The following is a 15,015-nucleotide window of genomic DNA, read 5'->3' as shown; positions in this document are numbered from 1 at the left end:
TTATTACGTATTTTCAGGCCCAGATCACTTTTTCCACTTTTTTAGCAAAAAAACCTCGGTCTCGGGCGCTTTTCTATTGTCAGTGTTTTTTTTTTTTTTTTTCTTCAAGGAGGAACACTTGCCCGGTTCAATATCGCTAATTTCCTCCCTCCCTTCATTGAACTACGATCAAAGGCGTCTTATCTTCCCGGGAGCATACCGTGTTACGTCAGCATAACTTGATTTCAAGGCACTTGGAAAGAAAGCTCCTTGGTTAAAGAATCGTCATTTTATGGAAAACCCGGTCGGAAAAAAAACTAGCATAAAAGGCGTATACTTACAACAAAGAATTTCCCCCTACTACCATTCATTCTTATTTCCCCACGTGCTCACTCGTTCTTTTATTTTCATCTTATTTTAAAATTGATCCTTTATTTTATTTGTTTTGAAAAGTTTTAGTCCTAAGGACCGAATTCCTTTCTTGGAGCATCGAGAAAGTTACATTTGTTGTTTGTTCTATCGTTACTTTTGTTAATTTTTTTAAATGTTATTTGAAATGACGATTTAAGAGAGCCTGTGCAGAAGCTAACTTACGCGCAGCGGGAGAATACCAAAGCGCGTATTAAAGACGCGTATTATTAATATGTATTAAGCGTATTAATACGCTTTGGAGAATACTCTTGTAGCTGGCCAAGGTTAAAGAAGCTCGCAGGTATTTTGAATTTACTTACAATAAAAAAAATTATCCGATTGAAAATCGCGATCTCTACCTACAAATAAAATTCGTGATCAAAAGGAGAACTATTTATGAAAAGACCACAGAATCCTGCAATTCAACATTTATTTTAACACAAGGGTTTCCAAATCAGATGAAAATTGGTCATCAATCTGATAAAAACTCAGTTAATGCATTCGAGCCGTAAATAGAGGCGGATTTAACGGTGGGCACACCGAGCGCGCCTTTGGCCCCTACTTTACATTTTTTTCCTAATTTAAAGGGCCTAATATTAATTTTTTTTTATGCCCGGGCCGTCAACTGACCTTTATCCGCTTCTGGCCGACACTTAATTTAGAGCATCTTCACGATAATGATTGTTGACTTAATATCGACATCTTGCGCTCCATTCTTGGTGTTGTGTAAAAAAATCCCATTTTTAGACCTCGGAAGTTATTAAAACGTTTTTGTCTGGAGTCGCTATTATGACAGCAATAGGAGAGGGCGGGGGTCTGGTTCCACAGGTAGTGAACGAGGAAAGGTGCCGAGTTTACTCTTTTTCTGTTAAAAAGAGTGGATACCGGCCCCGGGCGATAGTAAATTTTTGTTCGTACTTTCGACCCGGGTTGCTACATACCATGATCAGATCTAAAACTGGGAGCGGGGGGGGGGGCAATACCTCGGACGGCGTTTTTGATGGAATGGTATATTTCAGAAAAGGTTTATTTAAAAATTCCTTTGCAAAATTATCGAATTTCGCAGTCAAGAAGCAGTAAAATTGCGTTTCCCCTTCAGAAAAAACAATTGTATTACGGTCATGGTAAATCGGGTGCCCCGGGTGGGGGCAAATTCTTTGTTTTTGTTCGTTAAAAATTACTGGAGGAGTCAGCGCTAACGTGGCAACTTTTTTTCGCGCTAAAATAGGTAACCCTGACAGCAGGGTATGTATATGTATAATATACATATAACAACAGTGTTCCCAACACACAGGGTCGGGGTACCCTGGGGGGATTGTACGTATACCTTCATGGGAAAGTTAAAAGTTTTCATTTCCAGGGGCCCTTGATGGATCTCATTGTTTTCTTGCTGCTTTAACGTTGAAAAATTTGCGATAGCAGAAGCACAAGAACAAGATATATCCAGTCTGGGGGCTCCAAAAAATTTGCGAATTCGGTCACGGGTAGTTGCGTGGGTGGTCCTGGATTTTATTCGTCGGTAAAACGAATACAAATGAAAATTTTTCATGTCATTCGCACCGGGGGATGACCGACAAGCTTCCAAGTCGGGGCTTCATGTTTACAGGTTTCATTTTGGGGGCCCTGGATGAATCTCATTCTTTTCTGTTGTAGAATTTGCAACAGCGGAAGCCCGAAATAAAGCCAGTCTGGGGCCCCACTTAAAGTATGCGAATTGGTGTCCCGGGTAATTGGTTGAGGCCCTCGATTTTATTCATTGGTAAAACGAATACAAATGAAAATGTTTCATGGCACTCGCAGCGGGATATGACCGACAAGCTTCCAAGTCGGGGGCCCATGTTTACAGGTTTCATTTTGGGGGCCCTGGATGAATCTCATTATTTCCTGTTGTAGAATTTGCAACAGCGGATGCCCGAGAGAAAGACAGTCTGGGGCCCCACTAACAGTATGCGAATTGGTGTCCCAGGTAATTGGTAGGGGACCCTGGATTTTATTCGTTGGTAAAACGAATACAAATGAAAATTTTTCATGGCATTCTCACCGGGGGATAACCGACAAGCTTCCAAGTTGGGGCCCCATGTGTACAGGTTTCATTTTGAGGGTCCTGGATGAATCTCATTCTTTTCTGTTGTAGAATTTGCAACAGCGGATGCCCGAAATAAAGCCAGTCTGGGGCCCCACTTAAAGTATGCGAATTGGTGTCCCGGGTAATTGGTTGAGGCCCTCGATTTTATTCATTGGTAAAACGAATACAAATGAAAATGTTTCATGGCACTCGCAGCGGGATATGACCGACAAGCTTCCAAGTCGGGGGCCCATGTTTACAGGTTTCATTTTGGGGGCCCTGGATGAATCTCATTATTTCCTGTTGTAGAATTTGCAACAGCGGATGCCCGAGAGAAAGACAGTCTGGGGCCCCACTAACAGTATGCGAATTGGTGTCCCAGGTAATTGGTAGGGGACCCTGGATTTTATTCGTTGGTAAAACGAATACAAATGAAAATTTTTCATGGCATTCTCACCGGGGGATGACCGACAAGCTCCCAAGTCGGGGACCCCATGTTTACAGGTTTCATTTTAGGGCTCTGGATGAATCTGATTCTTTTTGTTTTTTAACATTATACAATTTGCAACAGCGGAAGACCGAGATAAATCCAGTCTGGATTCCCCACTAAAAATCTGCGTATTGTGTTCCCGTTACTAAATGTGGGGCCCTGGATTTTATTCGTTGCAAAATTGAAAAAAATTAAAAATTTTCGTGGTCCCTTACAGGGGTGTGCCTGACAAGCTTCCAGGTCAGTGCTCCATGGGAATGTTGATAGATGCTAATTCGGGGCCTCTGGATGTATCTCATTGATTTTTGTTGTTTAACATTGTAAAATTTGCAACACATCGGTAGCCTGAGATATATCCAGTGTGGGCCCCACTAAAATTCAGCGAATTGAATCTGGGGCCCCAGTTTCTGGGGGGTGCTTGATGAATCTCATTTGTTTTTTGTTGCTTTATCATTATTTTTATTAAAATTCGCTTCTTCAGTAAGCTGGTGCTTTCACACGTCTCTTTCCATAGCTCGCTGATGAAGTGGGACGAAATAAACAAGATATGTTGTGAAGAGAAGTGGGGGGGGGGTTGGCCGCCAAAGGCGGCAGGGGAGCAGAGCCCCTCTAGTTATATATATTTTTGTAATTTTTTATGTGCCCTTTGTCAGCCGCTGTGGTGGTCGAGTGGTCATAGTGCCGGACTCGCATCGCGAGGATTCGGGTTCGAACCCCACCAGCGCCACAGTGGTGGTCGGCTGAAGTTGGTTTACTGTGGTTCCCAATTTCAAGGCACGGATGCGAGCCGATCTCCCCGTTAAAAAGTCTACACACTCGGACTGTTAGGTGCACTCAATTTGTTCCAGACTCTGCCACGAAAGCTGGGCTGGAAGAGATCTCAGCAACGGGATAAGTCCAGTGGCGAAGCCCCTGGCGTTTATTCATTGTGCCCTTTGTCAGCCATCTTGAATTGACTACCGCAAAACGGTGATTCCTTGGCGCGAAAAAATGTCGCCACGTTAGTGCTTACGAGGTTCATGGGAAATTTACCGGGGAAGGCCGCGGAGTCTTTTTTCCTCTTAAAAATTACGGAGCAGTTTCCAAAAAAATACTGTTTCCAGGGGTGGGAATTCTGCGTCACACTGCGCCAAAATTAACATCTTGCGCCATCCTGCTCCAATAGTGTATTTTCGTATTTTTCTGCGCCAAATAGCTAATTTTGCTTCAGTATGCCTGGAATTTCGGAAAGGACGCCAAAAAAATTTTGTACTTGCTTACCGCGAAACGATTCTTTCTAAGAGTGTGTTTTTTTTAACTGTACGCCTTATTTAAACTATCGGCCTTTCCATCGCGAAACCCCGATAATATCCGTGATCGTGCAACTGAGGATGGTTAGCAATGGTCTTTCTTTCAGCTTTAAAGCGCTAATGCGAGTCGGTTGCTGTTTAAAAAAAAGTCGCCTCTGGAAGCAGCAGAAATTACTGTAGTCGATCGTCATTGCGTCAAATCCCGATGTTTTGTGAAAAAAAATTTCCATTCCGGGAGTAAAAAGTGCGTTTCCGCCGAATTACGAATGCTAATTTAGAAACTTTGCCGAATAACGAGTGTCAGATCGCCAAATAATAAGTACTTAATCGCCAAACGTCGTGTTGATTCTTCTGAAATTCTCTCCTATTTTGCAACAATTTCTTTCCAAGTATGAAAAAATTGAAAACTTATAGAAAATTTTTGGCCCATTTGAAGTGCTGCGGTTCCAGACAGACAATAGTGCCCTCAGTAAGCAAAAATCATCTTAAATAGACTGGTGTGAAAAATTTTATGACAGCCTCTCTTTCAAACAAGCTGTCAAAAGCCTGAAATACCAAAAACAAAAAACAAGCTGATGAAAAGATGTTTGATAGCAAAAAGACAGTACAGTTGTTTTATTTTGAAAAGGGGTGAGGGTTAACAAAAATATTCTTGTTAATTTTCCCTGCTCCAATTTATAAATATCTGTTCCGAATTCTATATTTTGCTGCTCCAAAACTGCTCATAATCCTGAATTTTGCTGCTTCAAAGCTGCTCCGAAATGGACTTTGTCACTTCCCACCCCTGTGTTTCTGGGTAAAGGAGTAAATGTGTGTTTTTTGCAGGGGTGTATGTTGTGTGTAAAAAAAGAAATATATATATTTTTACAAATTTTTCTCTCAAAAACCAAACAATTTCAAAACTGTATTATTTTGTCCCTCACCCAAGGGCAGTATTATTTTGGTGCCCTCCGCCTGTAGAATAGTAGACTCACCCACTTTTCCCAGTCCGGCCATAGGTGGAGATAGACTTGAAGGTCTTAGGGGTGTGGCACGATGACAATTGATATACATCATATATATGTATACATCAGTAGGCCATTGATGCTGGGGGGAGGGTGGATTGCCCCTCCCTCAACGTATAATAATTAAAACAATTTAGTTGATTTAATAATTTAAATAATTTATTTATAATTCAGTAATTTAAGTAATTTTTTAATTTAATAATTTAAAATATCGTTAAAAATTTAATTTAATAGTTTTTAATCATTATTGTAAATTTCTTAAAATTTGTTGGAACGTATTATACAAACCTAGGTATGTAAATCAAATTTTTACTATGACATGAATGTCGCTCTCCACTTGTTAATACAAAATATGCAGAAGACTGGATGTTGTGAAGATATTTATTATTTGAGATGTTAATTTTTTAAGGAAGGAAAAACTCATCTCTGCCTCTACCGGGAGTCGAACCCGGGTCCCTTGATTGCCGGACGAGTGCTCTGACCACTAAGCTACAGAGGAGCTAGAGATTTTCCTTCGCTAGAGCGTATATATGCCGAACGGAACCATGCAATGGACGGTGAAACCGATCAGCTAATAGCTCATGGACGACGAGCCACCAGAGGGCTATATATATGACATGAATGTTGCTCTCCACTTGTTAATACAAGATATACAGAAGACTGGATGTTGTGAAGATATTTATTAATAAATATCTTGTAAATTTGTACTAGTTAAAAAAGTTTGAGTACATTTTGTATACTGTCATTCATAGCATAACATGAATGAAAAATCCACTGGAATGTAGATGGGACAAATTCTCTCTCATCAAATTTTGTGTTATTTCATTTGTTCCCCTTCTTTGAATGTGAAAACTTTTTCCCATTTTGAAGTTATTCTCTCACACATAGTTGTTGATAAATTTGATAAGTTATTCAAAACTTTTCTGGTTAGCAGAATGTGTTTGAGTTTGATTTAATTATTTCACACTATTATGTAAAAAAAAAAAAAAGCAATTTCAATGAGTTCTATTGAAATGCAAAGTTAAAACTAAATTCAATTTCAATTCATTCAATTTGGTAATAATCATTCATTGTCCATTTGGTCTCTTTCTAAACATATTTTGGTCACTATTTGGTCACTTTTTAAGCATTTTGGTCACTATTTGGTCACTTTTTAAACATTTTGGTCACTATTTGCTCACTTTTTTAAACAATTTGGTCACTATTTTCATTATTTTTGAGGCCATGCTGACCCCTGACTTCTTGAACAAGCATCATTTTCCCTCAGTGTATTGGGAGGAAAACCCAAAAAATAATCCGAAGGAGTAAAGTAATAGAAGGAGGGAGGGAAAAATAGAGTTTCTTGGGCGGGGGTCGAACCATGAACCTTACAGGCGTCTTCTATTCTGTGTTGTCGTCGTACCAACTGCTCAACAGTTGCTGCTAGCCATTCATAATTAAATCAATTATATCAATTCTCAAACATCTGTTTTTCCTCTAATGCACATGTGCTCTCCGAATAGGCATTTATGGACGATAGACAGCATCACGAACGATAGATGTCAGTTTCTCTCGGATATCCTTTTATAAGCTTGGTGGTTGGTAGGGCCCCTGGAACCTTTCTTTCAGTGATGCAATCACTTTGTCAAGCACAGCATAAAAAGTTTACTTTGATAAATATTTTCCCAGAAGCAAAAGATTTCCCAAAAGGTTTTTGCCTCAATATGTTTCTCTTTATTTTCATAAGAGAATTGCTTTTTTATGTTCCTTGAGTTCAGTGGCAGTCTTCGAGCTGCACAGCTGGTGTAATTGCACAGGGCGCTAAATTAAAGGGGGTGCCAAAACGAGTTAGAAAACTTAGATACACAACATAAATAGAAAATAATCCTTGAGGTAATTTTAAAAGAAATTACTGTGCAATGAAGAATAAGTGATGAGAAGAAAAAAAAAATTCAAGGTTTGAGTTGACGCTGTATACTGATTTTTGGGAAGATAAGAATAACACACGATCTTTTTTTCTTCGTTAGCCCTCTGGAGATACTGGGCATTTGCGATTTACTTTCTTTTATTGTTCAGTAGTGATGGAAAAAATAAAGAGAATTGGGAAAGTCAACTCCCTCCATCACCTCTTTTTTCTGCTAACAAGAAAAGGGTTCCTCCGGTGTTGTGGGGTGTAAAAAAAGGAGGTTTTTTTTCTTTTGAAGTGATGTTCAGAACTCTTCTCTACAAGTTTTCCCCCTCCTATTCGAAACATTGAGTCAAATCCCCATCACAGTATGTATTTTTTAAAATATTGATGTAAAAAGTGTTCTCTTAAATGTTAATCTTATGATTTCTAGCCACTCTTTGAACAGGGATCCTGTGCTCGGGCACCATTTTTCTGTCTCACAAGAAGCAATTAGAAAAGAAAGTACAGTGCTCTCTCACATGCATTTCTCCCCCCCCCCCCCAGATCCCTAGTCCATCTTTCGCTTTATCAAAATTTTCTAATAGTGTAATGCATGAATGTGGACCAAAAAATTATGACAAACCACACATTCACACACAACTAACCACCTTTCATTGTTTCAGAAACTTGAGTTTCAAATACCCAGGCCCAGAATTAAGCAGGGCCCCAACTAGGCGGAACAAAGATTTATTCTTTCGCCCGGGACCAGGTTCCATTTTGTTGCTCCACTCCCTGCAATATTTAAAGCCGTGTTTTCATAGGAGCAGGTTTTCTGTGCTGCGCGCAATGTGATTCACCCAGCGTGATGTACTGTCCACTCACCAATAAGAAAAGCAGTATGACTACTTTCCTACAGAGTGCAATATGGCTCACACGACAACCCTTTATGTCTGGCGTGATTGGCGGACTGCTTCTGGAGGAGTCAAATGCATCTTGCGCCATTTGTTTCACCCATCTTCTTCAATTATGTTGTAATGTGTCAATAAATTCCCTGAGAAGAAGTCTTTATTCAGTCATTTTTATTACTATGTATTTTTTTCTTCTTACCTTTGTTGCACCTTCCGGGACTGATCCACCTTCAATGTTTACATTTTCTGTTTTTACCTAAATATTTTACTTTCCAAAAACTTGTTTCCATGTATAAATTTTTTTACCTTAAAGCCGATTGGCTCGTCCGACACGTGTAGCCGGGAATTTCCATTTCCCGCTTAAATAATGGTCATACGTTGTCACGAATGCATCGTTCTCGACGCTTTAGATCGCAAAAATCTCATTTCTAAAAAAGTTACGAGTTCTAAAACTTATTATTTGTTCCTTTCCTCTTGGCTGATCCGGTTGAGACGTTTTTATCTGAAGTACAATGTTATTATAGGAAGTATAAATTAAAAAAATGAACTTATAAATTAAAAACGCAAAAATTTTTCTGCATTGGGCCGCGAAATTCCTAAGTCCAGCCCTGGCAGAGATCCAGGGGCGGGCTCAACTATTTTGCGGCCCTCCGAAGTTATTTTTCCACATCCTTGAAAGGCCTGAAATAAGACTCAGCCCCACCCCCAGTTCCGACGATCCCATTCTGCTACAAAATGTGGGCGCCATCTCCAGAACATCTGTACATAGCACATTACAATGGAAGGGCTGTCAGGGCTAGATGACGGATTACCTTAACTAAATACTCTTTCAGCTGTGATGAGCATGCTTTTTGCCCCACCCTCCATATAATTTTAAATAAGTATGTCTTCAGAGTGAGAATTCAGCACTCTTTCTTGTCTAGCACTCCAAAGCAAGTAGGGCACGGCCCCACAAATTTACACGGTGAAGAACTTGGCTGCTGTTTGCATAACAAGCAAATCCCTCCCCCACGCCTCTGCCTCAAAGAAAACTATACAAAAGTCGCCTATATACTATTGAATACTATATACTATTTGAACCAAAAATAGTATTTGCCCAGGACACGAACTTATGAGATGCAGTAAAACTGTTTAAAAAATATAATCTCTTATGACATTATATTTTTTATATGATTGAACCTAGTCCGTCTCTAGGTTCAAATATTATTTTGAGTTCCATTCCCAACTAGGCATGCAACTTACTTTTTACATTTATACAAAATTAATCTATGGCAAATCTTCAAAATATCTCATGCAAATCACAATATTAATTTTTAGGCTGCAGCAAGAGATGAAGTAATTGCCTCAGGTGGAAGTATTTCCCATCACCATGGAGGTAAGTTATAGAAGTACAAAAGAATTCAGAATTTTTGATCAATTTTTATTCATTTATTTTTCCTAAACTGTGATAATTAAGCTAAAGCATAATCGTGTTCTGTTTGACAAATTTTCATGCATATGTGACACTGTATTTCTTATTTGTCATGGTATCCTGTCATGCAAACTCTGGTTTGCTGTCAATATTTGTTTCAAAAAATATAATAAGCGAGAATTACTGTCATCAAGAGTGGCCTGTCATAAAGGCGGGAAAACACCCATTTCCCTCCTGAAGAGTTTGAAGGCATTATTGAACAGGGGGGTTAACTATCCTTGCGGTCCTTAGTAACTACTAGTCCGAATGAACTTCGGTCAGAGAGAGGACTGCTTTAATTACGGGGCCGTTCAAGTATTACGTAAGCAAACTTTTTGCCATTTTTTACCTTCTCCCCCACTTCCTTGTCAGCAAAGCGCTGACCCCCCTCCCCCCTCCTTGTCAGCAAAATTTCGTCATCAGCTCTGCCCCTCTGAATTCTAACTCATATTTTCATAAAGAGTAATTGCTGACGTAAGCATTATCCAAACCCCCCTCCCCCATTGATGATGACGTAATACTTGAACAACCCCAACCGGTAGTTAAGAGGAACCACTGGGAACCATGAACTACCGGTCCTTAAGATCACGTAATGTGAAATAGTAGTTAGAAGGGGAGAAAATTTTTGGTTTCGACAGTAAAGGATCTCTAACCAGTCCGGATGTCATTTGAAGCTTACAACTAATACTAATTATTTAACCATTGTTTTTCCGCAGTGGTGGTGGCCACGATTTCATGTTTACAACTTATTGTAAACAAACTTTTTCCAAAGGATTTTTTTTTTTTGCCATAAATTTTTGTCACCTGTGCTTTGAAGTTTTTTTTACATATATCACTAGCTAGTTTAGCTATTTTGTAAGTGTATGAGGACGCAACATTTTTCATATATTTTGTGGACTTTTTGTAGAATAAGATTCAGTATCGGGCGGCTCCAGCTTACTTGCCGCCCGGGTGCGAAGACATTTTTTTTTTTTAATTTTTTAGAAAATGTTGGAATAAGTTATGAGGAAGGATCATAATCCACAATGGTAGGGCTGACCGGGCTCCAGTCCGGGGTCCGGGACTCTACTTGGACCTACCTTTTTTTTCACACTATAAATTAACTGTAAAAAAGTCTTCCCCCATTTAAAATCTGGCGTGGGGCCACCATAGATACCAGCCTAGGAGCTGGATGAACATAGGATGTAGGGGCAATGGGGGAATAGACAGGAGGCAAACAAATCCAGGATCCCAAATAGATATTTTGTCTCGAGCCGCCCTGATAGCTTGCATTCTTGTTTCTGATATTACTGTGATAGGCCTTATCTTCCTACATAGGGAGCCAGGGTAGGCCCGGTATTCCCTCATGTTTTCTCAACATCTCCCTTGTCGTGGAATGACTCAAAGGCTTAATGTCATGAATTTTCATTATGTGAAAATTTTAAGAATTTTGAGTGTTCATTGTTGTCTTATCTCATCGACCCCACACTTGAAATCTTTCCAAAGACCCATGCTTTCCGTTACTTGAAGGAACGAGTGTCTGGGCCCCCCAGCTGCATAGAAGTGGGTCTCATATTAATGGGAATGAAATTAAGAAAAGAATTCATTCAAAAATCATTCTAAATTAAGGTGGGCGGCACTGGTTGAGCCTCCTCCCACCCAAAGGGCCCTGCTGAGTACTATTTTTAATATTGAGTACCACTTAAAGATCAATTCGTTAAATGATTTTTTCTATTATTACCAGGATTGTTTGGTTTAAACCACGTTGGTTTTAACCAAGTGGTTTTTTTGAAAAAATCAAATAAAAGTTGCCTAAATATAATTTTTTTCCTTGAAAAATATCATATTGATTCATTATTAGCCAAAATGCTTCATTTTTACCACATTTTATATCCTTGGGGTACATTCTGATGGTATATCTTTAAATGACATAAGATTTTATAAGTGGTTTTTTTCAAAAAGTCTCATAAAAGTGGCCAGAATATATATATATTTTTCATATGAAGTATCTTAGTTATTTAAAGTTATATACAAAAGCCAAAATTTCTCATTCTTACAACATTTTCTAACCTTTGGCTACATTCTGATGCTCTATCTTCAGCAAATTCATGAATAAGGATTGCATCACACTTCTAAATGTAGTGGTGTATTATCTCACAGGGTTTCTTTTTCCCTTCACAAAGAAGCAGCAACAGTAGTGACACCATCATGCTAGGGGCAGGTGGTCCTATAATCCAATAAAGACACCAGCTGTCCTTAAAGGACAAAGACCAGTGTACTAGTAGTTACATTATCTAACATACATTTTCATTTTCTTTCCCATAAGAAGTAGCACATCTCCTACTGTATATCTCCCAGTCTTAATATTCTCTCTCAATAGTTGTTTTTTTTTTTTATACTTTCACACACACACTGTTAAGTCCAATTAATCAAGGTTCTACTGTATATTAGTAACAGATTTCTGAAAAATAATCAGCTATATACAGGGTGATTATAATTCAAGTTTTGATTCCAAAACTATACAATAAGTACTGATCAGAATGACTTGAAAATTTGCATGGATACTCCTGAAGCAATGGAAGTTTCTTTCGCAAAAGAAAAAAGTGTAAAATGTGCAAGTAGATGATGTTGTACTTGGCCAGCAGTATAATCTATTTTGTGCAACCACATCATTTCGGCACAGGGTTCACCCTGACTTTTTATCAATTGTAGCAATTTGGCTAATCAGATGAAAAAAGTTGTAGCCAAATGGGAGAGAACCTTAGCCAAATTGACGCGTCGTAAAATGCGGATTCCAAAACAACTCGTATCACGTTCAAGATGAAAATATTAAATCAAAATGCAAATCATGTGTAAATAAAAAATTTTTAATATAAAATGTGAATTTTTTTACAGTACAAGAAATATTTTAGTTCTCCAGAATTTGCAGGGATTTTTTTTTTTTTTTTTTTGCTGTCCACAATTCAAAAGCATTTCGAAATTCAATTGTTGCCTACTGGGACCATTAACAAAAATACTGTTATTTATATTTTTTTACATTTATTCTGTTCCGCAATTATGTTTCAATGAGATTCATGATACTAAGGCAGAGATGCCACTCCACCATCATCTATCAGAGGGAAACTCTTTTTTTCCTGACTTATATTCATTTTGATTGATGTATGATCACTTGTCAACATTTTTATACTGTGTTTAACACAGTCTATGTCTTATTCATGAAGAAAAGCTAATTATATAAATATAATAAAGTAAGAATTATAAGCAATATAAATATAACTAATTATATATATAGTATATATTAGCTAATTATTTTACATAATAGAGCTAATAAATATAAGCAACTAAAATAAATGTGTACATAATAACTGGAGGGGGAAGGAATTAGGATACCTTTGATGAAAATCCAAAATTTGCGTCGTTTTTATTTTTTATTTTATTTTTTTGGTTAGGAAAAATTCATTCTGTACAATCACATTTGCAGCATGATTAGGTATGGAGTTCAATTACTTAAATCAGTTCTCAAAATATTTTTAACTATAAATTTTCAGAATCAACAATTTTGCTTGGGAGAGGGGGGGTATTTGGGCACTTTCCCTTACTAACAAAAAAATTTAATTTAGTAAGTATAACTAGGTTTAGTTTTTTTTACATTCATTGCTAAATATTCTATTGGTAAAAAAAAAAAGCTGCAAAAAAACCCATCAACACTGAGGAATTAGCATGTGTAACAAATTTAAAACATATAATTAAGTTAAGCACATTATATATAAGGTATTTACTAATAAACGAGTCTATAATTTCTCCGATTGATTTTTCATTTCAGAAAACCTTAGTTCCAATTATAAATTTAAAGCAAATTATTCTATGGTCATCTTCTGATTCATGTAAATCCTTTTTGAGCAATTCCTAGTTGGAATGATTTTCTGCCCCCCGATAGTCCACAACTGTGGTCTATCAAAATTTAATTTCCACAAATTTCATGCCTTAATATGGGAGCTATGTCAGATTTGTATTGCAATTCCTAAAAAATAATAAACTTTTGAGCACTTTCATCTCAGATTTTGCTACCCTCCCGGAGCGACACCCTGTGTGAGTCACGTATCCCAAGAGCCGCTTCTGCGTCGTAGCAACGGAATTTTTTTTCAAAGGATAGCCAACTGAAAGTTGAAAAACTACAGAAAATCATATCTACCATCACTGCGCATTAGCAGCCTAGCGGGTCCAAAACTCGGATTTTCGTGAAGTGAAACTCACGACCGCATAGTGGCTTGATGACTGGATATTTATGATAGTTTTTACAGATTCCGTTTTTTCCTCCAACGATCTCGGAAAAATTGTATTATGATTCGAACAGGCGATTCTTCGAAAAATCGCATTTGCAATCTCGTGAAAACGTAGTGAATTTACGCGGTAAATACGCTGTCTCTGACGTGGGTGGGTAGCCGCGAACGTACCGTAATTTCCGATATATAACCAACAGGAGGGAGACCCTCAGAAATTGGAAAATTCGGTATAATAGCCCCTCTCATTTCGGGACGCAACTTGATATTTCGTCAGCCTCATTCGTTTTTAACGTCACGACACATCATCGCGATCATGATAGACGATGAGGAGGAGGAAAAATAAAATAAATTGGTTCATGGGTTTTTCCCCATCTCCGTATTTTCTTTTTTCTTAAAACTCGGAAAGTGCGCGTTCCACGGAAAACGTGAAATTTTTTTTTTATGCATCTTTTCCCGAAATTCCGGGTATTTGACGCACAATAGCGCATTGGCGGCATCTCTGCTGAGGGAAGGATTATCATCGAGTAAAGGGTTCACAAACAACAGGTTGTTGTTTTTTGCATGCAGGTTCTTGGAGTTGCACTCAACTATTAACGCTTCTAGATGAGGTTCATCGTCCCTGTCACCCCCCCCCCCCCCCCTCTGGAATCGTACTGAAAGTAACTGGCATGAGCGGTCTATCTTATTGCCAGAGTCTTCAATTTCTGGGTTTACACTCACTGGAATGGCGTAGAATCGCTGCAGATCTGAAGATGTGCTACAAACTAGTCCACCAAATTGTTTATCTACCATCGAGAGAGCCTTTCTTTGAGATCATAGACAGGCGAGTTAACCTACATAGGCATCGCTTCCAAATAAGAATACCAATGGCTAGAAGGGATTGCTTTTTCCACGGATATAGATGCCGTGTGGCAAGAATATGGAACAGTCTTCCATCAGAACTTGTATGTGCCTCCTACGCAAGATTTGCTTCCACTATTGGGGATTTCGACCTGGCTCCGTATGCGAAGTGCTTCCCGTACTGACTATTTTTTTCTTCCAGTATAAGTGCATTTCATGCCTTCTGGGGTTATTATTATTGTAAATAAATAACTGAACATTGTTCGCGATGGGTCAACAAAAATTTCCACTTCCGAATTTTCGCACATGTGTCAAATGGCCGATTTGACTATCAAGAGGCCGAATGGGCACTCGCGATTTGGCGAACTCGATCTTTGCTTTATTCGCCAAATGAAATATTTTGTCACGATTTGGCGCAATGGCGATCGGCAGCGCGAACCCTGTTTCGGC

General features: G+C 38.5%; 1 protein-coding gene across 1 annotated transcript in view; it reads left to right on the top strand.

The window, feature by feature from the left end:
- Positions 1-15,015, top strand: part of Agps (alkyldihydroxyacetonephosphate synthase) — a 426,147-nt gene that overhangs the window by 379,010 nt on the left and 32,122 nt on the right. Inside the window, exon 18 of the mRNA XM_089248613.1 lies at positions 9,331-9,388. Coding sequence (XP_089104739.1) covers positions 9,331-9,388 — 58 coding nt within the window. The remainder of the gene's footprint in view (positions 1-9,330; positions 9,389-15,015) is intronic.

The sequence above is a fragment of the Pholcus phalangioides genome, unplaced genomic scaffold, assembly GCF_987345545.1.
Source record: "Pholcus phalangioides strain wild (caught in Gottingen) unplaced genomic scaffold, Ppha-v1.0 ptg000020l_1, whole genome shotgun sequence".
Lineage (NCBI taxonomy): Eukaryota > Metazoa > Arthropoda > Arachnida > Araneae > Pholcidae > Pholcus > Pholcus phalangioides.
Note: the sequence above shows the minus strand (reverse complement) of the source record. Positions and strands in the feature narration are given on the sequence as shown.